Source organism: Carcharodon carcharias, chromosome 1, assembly GCF_017639515.1.
Source record: "Carcharodon carcharias isolate sCarCar2 chromosome 1, sCarCar2.pri, whole genome shotgun sequence".
Classification (NCBI taxonomy): domain Eukaryota; kingdom Metazoa; phylum Chordata; class Chondrichthyes; order Lamniformes; family Lamnidae; genus Carcharodon; species Carcharodon carcharias.
In genome coordinates this window covers 75683144-75696411 of record NC_054467.1, presented here as the reverse complement: position 1 = coordinate 75696411, position 13268 = coordinate 75683144, and the positions used below count along the sequence as shown (strand labels likewise).

General features: G+C 43.2%; 1 protein-coding gene across 4 annotated transcripts in view; it reads right to left on the bottom strand.

Annotated features, from left to right (window-relative positions):
- Positions 1-452: 452 nt before the first annotated feature.
- The window catches only part of afap1 (actin filament associated protein 1), a 282632-nt gene continuing 269816 nt past the window's right edge, over positions 453-13268 (bottom strand). For 3 of the 4 annotated variants that reach the window (XM_041187203.1, XM_041187222.1, XM_041187212.1), the window contains 4 exons: positions 11779-11972; positions 6841-6945; positions 6154-6318; positions 453-1560 (listed from right to left, as the gene is read on the bottom strand). In XM_041187203.1, coding sequence (XP_041043137.1) covers positions 1534-1560; positions 6154-6318; positions 6841-6945; positions 11779-11972 — 491 coding nt within the window. In that variant the 3' untranslated portion in view covers positions 453-1533. The remainder of the gene's footprint in view (positions 1561-6153; positions 6319-6840; positions 6946-11778; positions 11973-13268) is intronic. The other variant, XM_041187230.1, reaches the window with a different exon arrangement.

Sequence of the window (13268 nt, the reverse complement as noted above, 5' to 3'; positions counted from 1 at the left end):
ATTTTCTGTCCAAGTTTTGCAACTTTGTATAAAAGGTTTTAGAGCCAGTGAAAATGTGCCCTTCTGACTAGATATGAGCAGTAACAAATCACTTGTCCTAATAAGAAGCAACAATATGATTATGATCTAAAACAAAAGCAATATGCTGTGGATGGTGGAAATCTGAAATAAAAATGACAAATGCTGAAAACACTCAGCAGGTCATTGACCCAAAATGTTAACTCTGTTTCTCTCTCCACAGATGCTGCCTGACTGCTGAATGTTTCCTGTATTTTCTGTCCTTAATATGATTATGATGACAGTGAATAATATTGAAATAAATTGCTGATAAAAGTCTCTGAAACAAAAATAGTACAGCCAAGTAGGCCCCATGCGCATTGTTGAAATTCGGGATTAATCATCAATGCTGCACAGAAACACAAACCCTATCCAAAAACTATTTGTAGTTCACATTTTTTTTGTTGTTTTCATATTTTATATTTAATTCTTCATAATTGAAATCATGGGAATCTCGACAAATAATTTTAAAATATGGACTTAGTTCAAATAACATTATACATAATTACATTTTCCATGAAGTACAAAAGCACATCAACTATCTTACATCAAAACTTAAATTCTTTACCAATATCGCATGTCTATATATCAAAAGTTGCTTGTGTGTCAAAACCCTCTTCATTGTAGGTGAAATGAAGTTACTATTTTAGAAAATCTGTGGAATGACATAAACTACAGTAAATGACAAGTACAATATCTTGAATCTATAACTGAACAAACATTTTTAAGAACCAATATCAAGCTTGAATGGAAAATACAAGCTGTGATTTTTATCTTTAATGAACCAATACACGATGGGCTCGATCTTAACTCTAAGTGAATGGGTTTTGACTTGAATTAGAATAACGCCCGAATGTTGTAGCAAATTATACATTGTTCCTGGAAAATATGTGAACGTCTCATCAAATTAGGGTGAGTAACAATAAAAACAGGTGTCAACATTCAAAATTGAGTGGCTACTGCAGAACTTACCAGGGCTACTGTTTTATTATGTAGCTCTTTGTTTGAGGGAGCACCTTACACAAAACACACACTTTCAATATAATCATAACTTAAAAAGGCAATGTAAAATGCCTTTGTTGTAATAAATATATGTTTCTCTTTGTATTAGGGGTTCCTTAATTGTCATTCCTTGTCTGATTATTTTAAACTTGTGACATTTATCCACTAAAATGACATGACATTCTTGAACAAGTATTCTGTTTGCAGAGTCCATGCTGTAAGTAATACATTTAGCCAATCAACAATGGGAGGGTCGGGGAGGGAGGGTACAATTAAAAAAACTTTCAGCATTGATCCAGGACCATAAAGGTACACTTCAACATGGAATAGCTGCTAGTTTTCCACAACTTATTCGAGGACCATGCAGGCCTTGTAGATTTTTGAGTTGAAGGACTCAGTAGCAGTGCTTCCGGTCTTGTACATATTGTTTAAGGAAATAAATATTTTAAAAAGGGAACCCTTTCTTTTTTGTTTTTATGTTCCAGTCTTCAGCTCCCATTCCTACAAAACAAAATGAAAAAGTGAGAACAACTATTAGTTGTTTTCTATTTGAATAGGTCCTTGTAATTTTTTTCAAGTCTCCTGATTTTATTTAAATAAGAAAAAGTATCATATGGAAGATGCTTGTTCAATGAGTTTGCAGTCATGAATACCGGCTACAATCAATGTTCTCACTCACATGAGGTTTTGGATTTTTCCAGTTCAAGGACAAGGTTACAGTACATGATTAATTGGAGATATGAGGCAACACATGTAGCATGCTTGGAAGAAACAGGTGACTTTAGTGGTATGCTTCTCAAAGGTTTCTATCACTGTGGGTGTCACACCATGTCTGGATCTGTTGTGGCTAACTGACAGAGGTTAAAGTAAACAAAGAATTTTCTGTTCTTTAATTGCACTATGAACCTCAGAGTGCAATTATTAGTGGAATGGTTGCTATATGACCTATATATATATATATATATATATATATATGTTACTCATGAAGACCACCTTGCTCCTGTATATATCATGATAACAAACTATGCTGGAATTTTACATCCCAACCACAACCCTCCCACCCCCCCCCCCCCCACATACTCCTGGGAGCAGGCTGGCAGGGTGTAAAGTCAGGTGGTATGGTGGAGGATGCCATGCCAATCACCTACCCACCTCCACTGGTAGTTTACCAATGACAGAGTAGGTGTCAGACCACACACCCACTCTTGGGCTGATTGAGGACTGCCTGTGGACTTGGTGGGGTGCCTCCTGTTTGGGTGTGCCAAATGGAGGGACAGCCAGCAGCAAGGGTTGCCCCCACTTGAATCACCACCAGCTTCCCCATCACCGCCCCCACCCACCTGATTGGCCTGGCAAGACCACCTACTTACTTTCCAGTCCAATGCTATGGTTCCGTGTGGGAGATTAGTGGGGGTGCAGTAGTCAAAGGCCATCACTACCAGCTGCTGGGACTGCTGGCCAGCCATCAAATCTTGGAGCTGATGGGCTGAAAGCCACAAACTCAGGCACCTCTTTTTTTTTAATTCATTCATGGGATGTGGCCATGTATTTATTGCCCATCCCACACTGAGCCAACCACATTGCTGTGGGTCTGGAGGCCAGACCAGGTAAAGACAGCAGATTTCCTTCCCTAATGGGCATTAGTGAACCTGACAGGTTTTTACAACAATGGTTATCATTAGACTTTTAATTCCAGACTTTTACTGGATTCAAATTCCATCATCTGCTGTGGTGGGATTCAAACCTGGGTCTCTACATTATTAGTCCAGTGATAATACCACCACACCAACACCTCCCCACTCAGTTTTATGACCTGATGACCATAATATCCAGTCATGCCTTCCCAGGCTAGTGGAGTGGACTCGCCCCCCCAACTTTTCAGCTAGAGGGCAGGGCCACTCGCTCCGCATAAAATTCAGCCCTGGGTTCCACTTGAGGTTAATGACTTTCTCTTTATCGGGGTGGTGGGGTGACAACTTTAACCTAATCTGCCAGTGGAGAACTGAGAACAGAAAGTAAAATTGGATGAGATGTAAAATGCCTGACCGTGCTGATCCCATCAGTCTGCCTCCAAGTGGGTTAGGTTTAAATTACTCTCCTCCCCTAATTTTACTTCTTCATGACTTTTAATTATCAAACAGAAGGGAAGCCAAACTGCACCTTCCCACCCAAAGGAAAGAAACCAATGGAACATTTCACCTGAGAAAAAACATTGGTACATAAGAGACAATGGTACCCTGATCGTGATGCTACCAAAGTAGCATCCAAAAGCTCATGAGTTCCAATCCCAACACGGCAAGTTGTGAACCCAACTTCAATATGTTGGGAAATTTGTCAGCAACAGAAAATGGCCACAAAAGCTGCTGTGTTCAGAACACAGGAACAGGAGGAGGCCATTCAGCACTTCAAGTCTGTTCTCATCCAATTCAATGGAGGTCATGGGTGATCTGTATCTGATCTCCATTCAGCTGTCTTGACTCCACGTCCCTTAAAACCCAGGGCTGCAAAAATCTATTGATCTCAGATTTTAAATTATTAACAGAACTTTTCATGCAAGGGTGTTACATAAAAATCCAACTGGTTCATTAATATCTGTTGGGTAAGGGATTGGGCCTTATCTGATAGGTCCAAAATCTTACTGGGCTTTAATGTAACTCAGGATGACTCACTGGCCTTGATACTATGCTTCCATGACAGGTGGAGAGGATCAGTTGAAAACTGAAAATCAGAGAATGCAACCCAACCTGCTATGTATGTGCCCATCACCATTTTCACAACAGCAGACTTCACAGCATGTGGGTATCCCAGCTTGGAGAGGCAAGAGACTTTATTAATAAATGTAAATTATGCTCCTACAAGGCAGTTAGGAGCCTGATTTAAATGTAACGTTTACCAGCTCGGTTTCACAAGGACAGAATCTTCTGTTCAGCGAGCAGAGGTGGGGCCCGGTTGCCGGTGTGTAAAGTGACGCAGGTTGACGTCGGGCGTGCGTCCTGACGTTACCCCGCGTCATTTAGATTTTCAGGTCGGCAGGCACACCCATCAACCTGTCAACGGCTTATTAAGGCTATTAAAAAATTAATTGAAACCATTAATGGACCTGCCCGTCCAACCTTAAAGTTGGCAGGCAGGCCAGGAGCCCGCCAAAGCAAGAAACTTCATCCATGGGCGGGATGAGGTTTCCATGGGTGATTTAAAAATCTCAGAGTATTTCAAAATAAAAGTTATGAACATGTCCCAACTCAGGTGACAGTGTCACATGAGGGGACATGGCAGCGGCACTTTTTTCTCATCTTTATTTGAAGTTTCAAATCTGAGCCGATCTCCCCGAGGCAGCACTTTGCCTCAGGGCGATTTGTGCGCTATTTCGCATGCTTGCATGAAAGAGCACACGTTTACCAGCTCGGTTTCACAAGGACAGAATCTTCTGTTCAGCGAGCAGAGGTGGAGCCCGGTTGCCGGTGTGTAAAGTGACGCAGGTTGACGTCGGGCGTGCGTCCTGACGTCACCCCGCGTCATTTAGATTTTCAGGTCGGCAGGCACACCCATCAACCTGTCAACGGCTTATTAAGGCTATTAAAAAATTAATTGAAACCATTAATGGACCTGCCCGTCCAACCTTAAAGTTGGTAGGCAGGCCAGGAGCCCGCCAAAGCAAGAAACTTCATCCATGGGCGGGATGAGGTTTCATGGGTGATTTAAAAATCTCAGAATATTTCAAAATAAAAGTTATGAACATGTCCCAACTCAGGTGACAGTGTCACATGAGGGGACATGGCAGCGGCACTTTTTTCTCATCTTTATTTGAAGTTTCAAATCTGAGCCGATCTCCCCGAGGCAGCACTTTGCCTCAGGGCGATTTGTGCGCTATTTCGCATGCTTGCATGAAAGAGCACACTCCCGGCTTGGAACTCCCCCACCAGCCCCCCCGCCCGCGCAGGGAGCACATAGCGCTTCCTGGCGGACGTCATGCTGGGTGGGCCTTAATTGGCCTGCCCACATAAAATGGCGGCGCGGCCCCAACTGGGGGCACCGATCAGGAACCCGCCTGCCCGCGCCCACTCCCGCACATCCCCCCCGATGGGGGGAAATGTTGCGCCAGGGCTCAGAAAACCCGTCAGTGAAAGGAAGATGAGAGCTGCCCAGTTAAGCAGATTAGTGACTTTTAGAACTCTTTTATGAGTTAAGAAGAGCAATAGTTCTGCCCCCAGTTCCTCGAGGAAGCAGTCAGCATGTCTTCTGCCGACCACCACCTCTCCTCACTGCTGCAATCCGTGACCCCCAATCCTGTCAGGACCAAGCCCTGATCTCGAGCCGCCTGCCAGGCTCCAAATCTATTTGGTCCTGAGGTCTAAGCTCAAACCCTAATCTCTACCTTTCTTGCTCCCGATTGCCAGACTCCAACTCTGCTAGCCCACAACAAACCATGCTTAAATATCTCCCGATTGTCAGGGATTGCTGGCTTTCCCACTAGATCAGCCCGTCAATCTGGCCAACTGTTGTGTGGGAAATAGAGAATGCAATGATAATGAGGCCCTGCTGTTAATACTGTCAGGACCTCCTTGCCGCAACCACCTCCACAGCCCCAGCCAGGCGTTCCATGTTTCTCCCCTGCTATTACGCTTGCATACCGTCCCCAATAATACAGGAACCATAACGCATTCAAGACTACTAGCAACGGCCATTAAACACTGCTGTCTACCCACAGCCCAAGAACAAATTTCCTGTTGCTAGAAAGTGTTGATCTTGAATTTCCGTGGGGATCTCCTGTTGCAACTTTGGTGGCCTCAATGGCTGAAGACAACCTTTTGCAAATTCAGGGTATTTCACTGTGTGAAACTGTTCATCCCACACAAGATGTATGCTGCTACAGTACATATCAGATCACGTGCATCAGCTATGGTTTTTATGATTTGAGAGTAGTTTTCGCTTGAAGCTAATACCAGTAGTATAAGATGATGCCTCCCAGGTCCAAACGGTGTTATTTGTGGAATGTTTCCTAATTGCTTGAGCAGCTGCTTACATTTCAGATATCTGCAACGATGAGTTTCTGTGAAATGAGGGAATAAGCAATGTTGTGCTAGTCTTGTATACCTTGGCCTTCCTGCGAACGTGGCCTCGACTTGGAGAAGAAACCATGGAAGGTGGTCTTCTTCCGAGAGCAGCTGCATTCACAGGCAGCGAGGATGGCTCAGTGTCACTTGTATCACAGCTGGAAGCTGGAGAATTGTCCAGGGTGCGATGCATGAACACAGGGGACTGAAAGGAACCATAAATAATGCAATAAATATTTAAAAATTCAGAGGTTTCTCCACCCGCCCTCTGTGTTACACATAAATATTCTGTAAACCGCTAATTGTGTTGAGTCACTGGAAACAGAAATGTTAACATTTCCATTTTGCTTTCTGTTAAATACAAATATTAAAAAAGGTTTTATATAAGCATTACGTATAGCAGCAGTAGGGACCCATTCACTGTTTTACTGCACACAGCAAAAGAAACCTACCCTCGGAAGCTTGGGGAAGAGAAGTGGTATTATCTACATTTTATTTTCTCTAATAACTCATTTCTGTGTAGTACACACCATTCCCTAACTGAGAAAGGAGACCAGCCAAGACCAGTAGACCAATATTGTACAGCAATGTCATTTTCATTGGTTTACCAGCTAGCATAGCGCAACTTCAGAACTAGAAAGTACTGTCTGTAATTCTTTACATTGTCACTCCACAGTAGATTTGGCCCAATCATCATTGGATTGCCACTCCACTCCTATTTTCCTACCTTAGATTGAAGCTCCACATTTCTCGTCTGGACTTCCAACCCTGGCCTGCTGAGAAATGTGGAGCGTTGCTGCTTCTGGAGTCCTTCAGTGTAGTGTAGGAGCGTCTGGGGAAACAAAACCACGCCCCCTTTTTACAGCATCAGCTGCCACATTCCGGTAAGCTTAAATGTCACTTTGACAAGCTTGGGAGAGAAGGTAGGTGTGTAAGCTATGTGGGTGAGTGGATAGAATGCAGCATGGTGGAGGTTGGTTGGGGGAGTTCAGGAGGCGACCAGTGGTGGGGTCATTGGTGGAGGGGTGGGTGCGGCCGATATCAGTAGTATAGTTATGCAGGAGTTGGGATTGGTTTTAATCTTTCTAACTTTTCCAGGGTAACTATTCTGCTAAGTAAGTCAGAACCATCCGAAGTCTCAAACTTTAAATTGGCATTTCAGAGGGTATTTGCCCAGAAGTTCAAACTTCCTGAGCAATTCCCATGCAGTCCTTATGTGGGTTTCCAAGGGGTCCTCTGGAGTACAACTCTCCAGAGATCGGAAGATCTGGGCCATTATTTCTTACTCCATTCTCCCATTTTCCATTAGATCGCCAACCACTGCCATCACCTCAGAGAGGAACGATCTGAGCTGTCAACAACATCACATCATAGGCAGACAGAACAGGGCCACTTGTACAGAGATGAGCTCATGAGAAATGTTGTGAAAGACCATTCCAGACAGTAAGGTGCCTTTTCCAGTAAACTGTGCTACCCCAAACAGTGCCAGATTACTTCACCTGACAGACTGTCCTGGGATTTATTTAAACCCTGGCCACTTGATGACAGGATCCACAAGACACTTTGTTTTTAATGGTGATTCTTTTTGACACTGTTCTTCACTACACATCCTTGCTGCACAATGTGCACTGTAACTGAGAAGAAGGTGGTTTTAGCTATTGAGGCAAGCTTCACCAATGCCAATTCACAATGTGGCCAACTGAGGTGAGTGCTGAAATGAAATCTTGAGATGGAGGGGTAGAAAATGGACCTTGCACTGTCAGGTTGAAAAATGGAGGCAAGTCCTGGGACACTGTCCTGTGCTTGAAAGGCATCTGAAATACATGAGAGCCCAGATTGGGTCATCAAGCTTTTCGAAAATCACAGCCATGTGTTAATGTAGAGCCCAGCACCTGTTCTAAGACACTTCACTGAAACTGGGCTGTCCCGTGTTCAGCAGATTCCAGGCCTGAGCTGCTGCAGATTCCCTGCCCTGAATACATTAGCAAGCCAATAAAAGGCTCATTTTAAAAAATACATTCATATGCAGCCACAAGCAGGTGGAGTGCTCCCCTTTGTTTCGTCTTGGGTTTGGAGTCTAGATGGGGTTTCTTTAGGGTTTGCCTGTTACCCTAAGAATGCTACCATAGACTGTTACCGGTCAAAAACCATTTTTGTTTATTTATAGACTTACGCATATCTCAGTACGCTGTACCAGGTTGTACTTTTGCTTCCCACCAAAACTGTCTCTTAATCATGTGACATTGCATCACAGTTAAATCAGCAGTTACGTCAGTATCAGGTGCTCCTGATGTCAACACTTTATTCAACACCCTTGACTTTTCATTCTCTCTTCACCTATTTCCCCCCACCCCTCTTAAGAACTTGCTCAAGGGCCACTGTTAATGGTTATAGGGTATTCAGATGAGATAGAGAGAGGGATAGAAGAGGAGGGGAGGATCACAATATTGATCAAGGACTCAATTACAGCAGTGAGGATATCCTGGAAGGATCATCAAATGAGGTCATACGGGTAGAAGTAAAACATAAAAGGGGCAAACATGCTCTTGGGTGCATACTATAGGCCCTCAAACAGTCAGGGAGAGATAGGGGATCAAATATGTAATCAAATTTCAGAGAAGTGTAAGAATAAGGCAGTAATAGTAGTGGATTTTAACTACCCAAATATTAACTTGGATCGTTTTACTGTGCAAGGTAGGGAGGGAACAAAATTCTTAAGTTGCATCCAGGAGAACTTTTTTAGTCAGTATATAGAAAGCCCAGCAAGTTGGGGGGGGGGGGGTGGTGGGCTGCAGTTCTGTACCAAATATTCGGAAATGAACCCATAGGGGAGCATTTTGGAGATAGTGATCATAACTCAGTTAGATTTAGGATAATTATGAAAAAGGATAAGGTTGGGCCAGGAATAAAAGTTCTAAACTGGGGAAAGACTAATTTTACTAAGATGAAACACAATTTGGCCCGAGTGGACTGGGACCAGCTACTTGCAGATAAAACTATCAGAGCAATGGGAGGCATTGAAGGGGGAAACAGCTGGAGTACAGGGCAAATATGTTCCCAATAACACAAAGGGGGAGGACCAAGTCCAGAGAACCCTGGATGTCAAGGGACATAAAGTTTAGGATTAAGAAAAAAAGAGAACCTTATGGCAGATACCGAGGACTCAATACAGCAGAGCCCCGAGAGGAGTATAAAAAGTGCAGGGGGGGATCTTAAAAAGGAAATTAGGAAAGCTAAGATAGTGCATGAGAAAGCATTTGTGGGTAGAATAAAGGAAAACTCAAAGGGGATTTTAAATATATAAAGAGCAAGAGAATAACTAGGGAAAGAGTAGGCCAATTGGGGACCACGGAGGTAATCTGTGTGTGGACCTGGAAGATGTGGGGTACAGTCCTCAATGAATACTTTGCATCGGTCTTCACAGTGGAAAAGGACAATGCAGGTATACACATCAGGGTAAACATTATTAGAGGAAATTAACAGAGAAAGAGAGGGGGTTCTAGCGGGTTTAATTGCCTCAAGAACGGATAAATCCGCAGGCCCGGATGAGATGTAGCCAAGGCTGTTGAGGGAGGGAAGAGAAGAGATATCAGGGGCATGGCAGTAATTTTCAAATCCTCTCTGGCCACAGGTGAGGTGCCAGAGGACTGGAGGACTGCTAATATCCCATTATTAAAAAAGGGAGGAAGGGATAGATCAAGAAATTACAGGCCAGTCAGTGGTGGGGAAATCACTCGAAAGAATTCTGAGGGAAAGAATATATCTGCACTTGGAGAGACATGGATTAATCAGGGATAGTCAGCATGGATTTGTTAAGGGAACATCACGTTTGACAAATTTGATCAATTTTTTGAGGAGGTAACCAGGAGTGTTGATGAGGGTAATGAATTTGATGTGGTCTACATGGACTTTAGCGAGGCTTTTTGATAAGGTCTCTCATGGCAGACTGGTCAAGAAAGTAAGAGCCCATGGGATCCAAGGCAAAGTGGCATGTTGGATCCAAGATTGGCTGAGAGGCAGGAAGCAGATGGTGATGGTAGAGGGGTGATTCTGTGACAGGAAGTCTGTTTCCAGTGGGGTTCCGCAGGGCTTGGTGTCTGTGGTGTCCATAAACGATTTGGACTTAAATATAGGGGGTATGATCAAGAAGTTTGTGGATGACATGAAAATTAGAGGGTGGTAAATAGTGAGGAAGATAGCTGTAACCTCCAGGAGGATAGCAATAGACTGGTCAGATGGGCAGAGCAGAGGCAAAGGGAATTCAACCCGGAAAAGTGTGAGGTAATGCACTTGGGGATTGCTAACAAGGCACTATGAATGATAGGACCCTAGAAAGTACTGAAGATCAGAGGGACCTTGGTGTGCATATCCACAGATCCCTGAAGGAGCAGGGCAGGTAAATAAAATGGTTAAGAAGGCATATGGGACACTTGCCTTTATTAGCTGAGGCATTGAATACAAAAGCAGGGAGGTTATGCTGGAGCTGTATAAAACGCTGGTTAGGCCACAACTGGAGTACTGCGTGTAGTTCTGGTCACCACATTATAGGAAGGATGTGATTGCACTGGAAAGGGTGCAGAGGAGATTTACCAGGATGCTGCCTGGGCTGGAGGGTCTGAGCTATGAGGAAAGTTTGGATAGGCTGGGTTTTTTTTCCTTGGAGCAGCGAAGGTTGAGATGGGACTTGATAGAGGTGTATAAGATTATGAGGGGTGTAGATAGGGTGGATAGGAAGACACTTTTTCCATTAGTAGAGGGGTCAATAACCAGAGAGCAGAGATTTAAGATGAGGTAGAAGGCTTAGAGGAGAGTTGAGGAGAAATTTTTTCACTCAGAGGGTGGTGGAAGTCTGGAACTCACTGCCTGAAAGGGTGGTTGAGTCAGAAGCTTTCGTAACATTTAAGAAGTATTTAGATATTCACTTGTGTTACCATAACCTTCAGGGCTATGGGACAAATGCTGGAAAATGGGATTAGTGTAGTCAGATCTTTGTTGACCGGCATGGACATGATGGGCCGAATGGCCTCCTTCTGTGCTGTGAACATCCATGAGTCCATATTGCCATTCCTTCACTGTCACTGGATCAAAATCCTGGAACTCCCTCCCTAACAGCACTGTGGGTGTACCTACACCACATAGACTGCAGCGGTTCAAGAAGGTAGCTCACCACCACCTTCTTGAGGGCAATTAGGGATGGGCAACAAATGCTGGCCTCGCCTGTGATGCCCACATCCTGTGAACAAATACACATGCACGTATACATACACAAGTTGGCATTGTTGTGAAAATGAAATACTTTCATTTCTAGATTAATGTCTAGTTCATGCATACATCCCCACCAGAGCTAACAGAACAGGAAAGGATATGGTCATAGACTAGCAATCCAAAGGTCATTAGTTCAAAACCTACCATAGTAAATTTTCAAATTCAATTTAATAAAAATGTAAATGTCATATGCTATGATTGGGATGTTTCCAAGGAAGCAACTGACATTTTGACCAGCCAGGAATCCACTGCCAGATTTTATACACGCTTCTTAAAAAAACAATCAACATTTTAGGTGTGGGTCATTTGTGAATATACAAACAACAATGGACAGGACAAGTCTCTATTGTTCAACCAGCCCACTCCATACCATTTTTTCACACATTGTTCATGTGTTTACCTGTGGGCTGGAGGTTCTTGATGACTTTGGTTCTATTGTCAGGCCCAGTGTGGGGCCTCCAGCAAGAGCTTTCTTCAAGCTTTCATTCACTTCTGTCAGTTCCAATTCCAAGTTCACACGTTCAGTCTCTTTCATCTTGCACTCCTCCTCTAATTTCTTTAGCTTTGTCTCTAGAGCGGCCTGAGACTTCTTACCTATTATTTAATTTAAAAATAAAAAGTACAATAACATTTCAGCATTAAAATGGATAGGGCATAAACTGAGCATCTGACCCAAACCTGCCCTGTTCAACCAGGTGGGAAGTTAAAATTACTGCTGGTCTCTTTGGATGGTTCAAGGAGATATTGGGAGTAAGTTTAATGGTAGAAATATGTTACAGGCTAGATTAAACTAAAACAAGTGAATATTTTGTTGTGAGAGAAAATTAGAAAAGATTAGCACTAAGGTCTCAGTTCAATCATGAGAGATTTTAATCTTTCTAATGTATGCAGGACAGAGTTTAGTTAAGTACTTCAAGAGTCTTTTCTTCAACCAAGGGTGAGGAAATCACAATGGGGAAGTCCATATGGAAGCTGCCCCTAACAAATAAGCAGTGAGCGTTAGGTCATGTAAGTACGACCAATCGATAATAAAAACTAATTTGGAAAGGGCACGAGGAGTGAAGGGGGGAAACCTTGTGGAGACTTTGGCTTCAGGGCAAGGGGAAGGGAGGGATGCTGGAGACAGCTGAATGGATCACCATCCTTGGGTGAAGTGACCCTGGGAGTCCTCAACATTGACTCTGAACCCTACAAAGCCTTATGGATTCAGGTCAAGGAAAGTTGATGATGACCATCTACTTGACCTCAAGGGTTGAGGGGGCTGAATGGCCTACTCCTGCTCCTTTTTCTTATGTTGTTATGATCACCCTAGAAGCCAATATTTTGTAAAGATATTTGAATACCCAATGACCCACTTAAAGATAATAAATACTAGATTTCAAGTTTTAAGATTTTCACTGTAACAAACTAAAACCAACATCAAAATTACTTAGTAGGCAACTAATAATTTAAACCACAGAAATTATAATCCTATTAATGTCTTAACATGATCGGCAGCCTACATAGATATATATATAATATATATATATACTTAACTGCAAATTCTCCATCAGATTGCAGTCTTTACGTACCATGACTATTCAATGTCCTTTCCCTCAGTCTCCCGAGAATTCCTGAACCAACTTTCAGCCATAAAGCCCACTCTGGTGATTCCTTCTCCTGGTCTCACCAGGGAAAATCTTCCAGTGTCCCTACATCACAGCGGGTTCCTTCTCTTCAACCTGTATATAAACTTTCCACAGCATTCTGTCTGGTAGCTAACTTCTTTCTTGCAGTCTGCCGCAACTGCTATTCTGTCTCATTCTCTCTCTCTTTCTGTCTCTGTTCAAGGTCTATGAGACTGTATGAACAATAACATTTGCTTCTGCCTTTGTTTTCAGGTGTTAAACC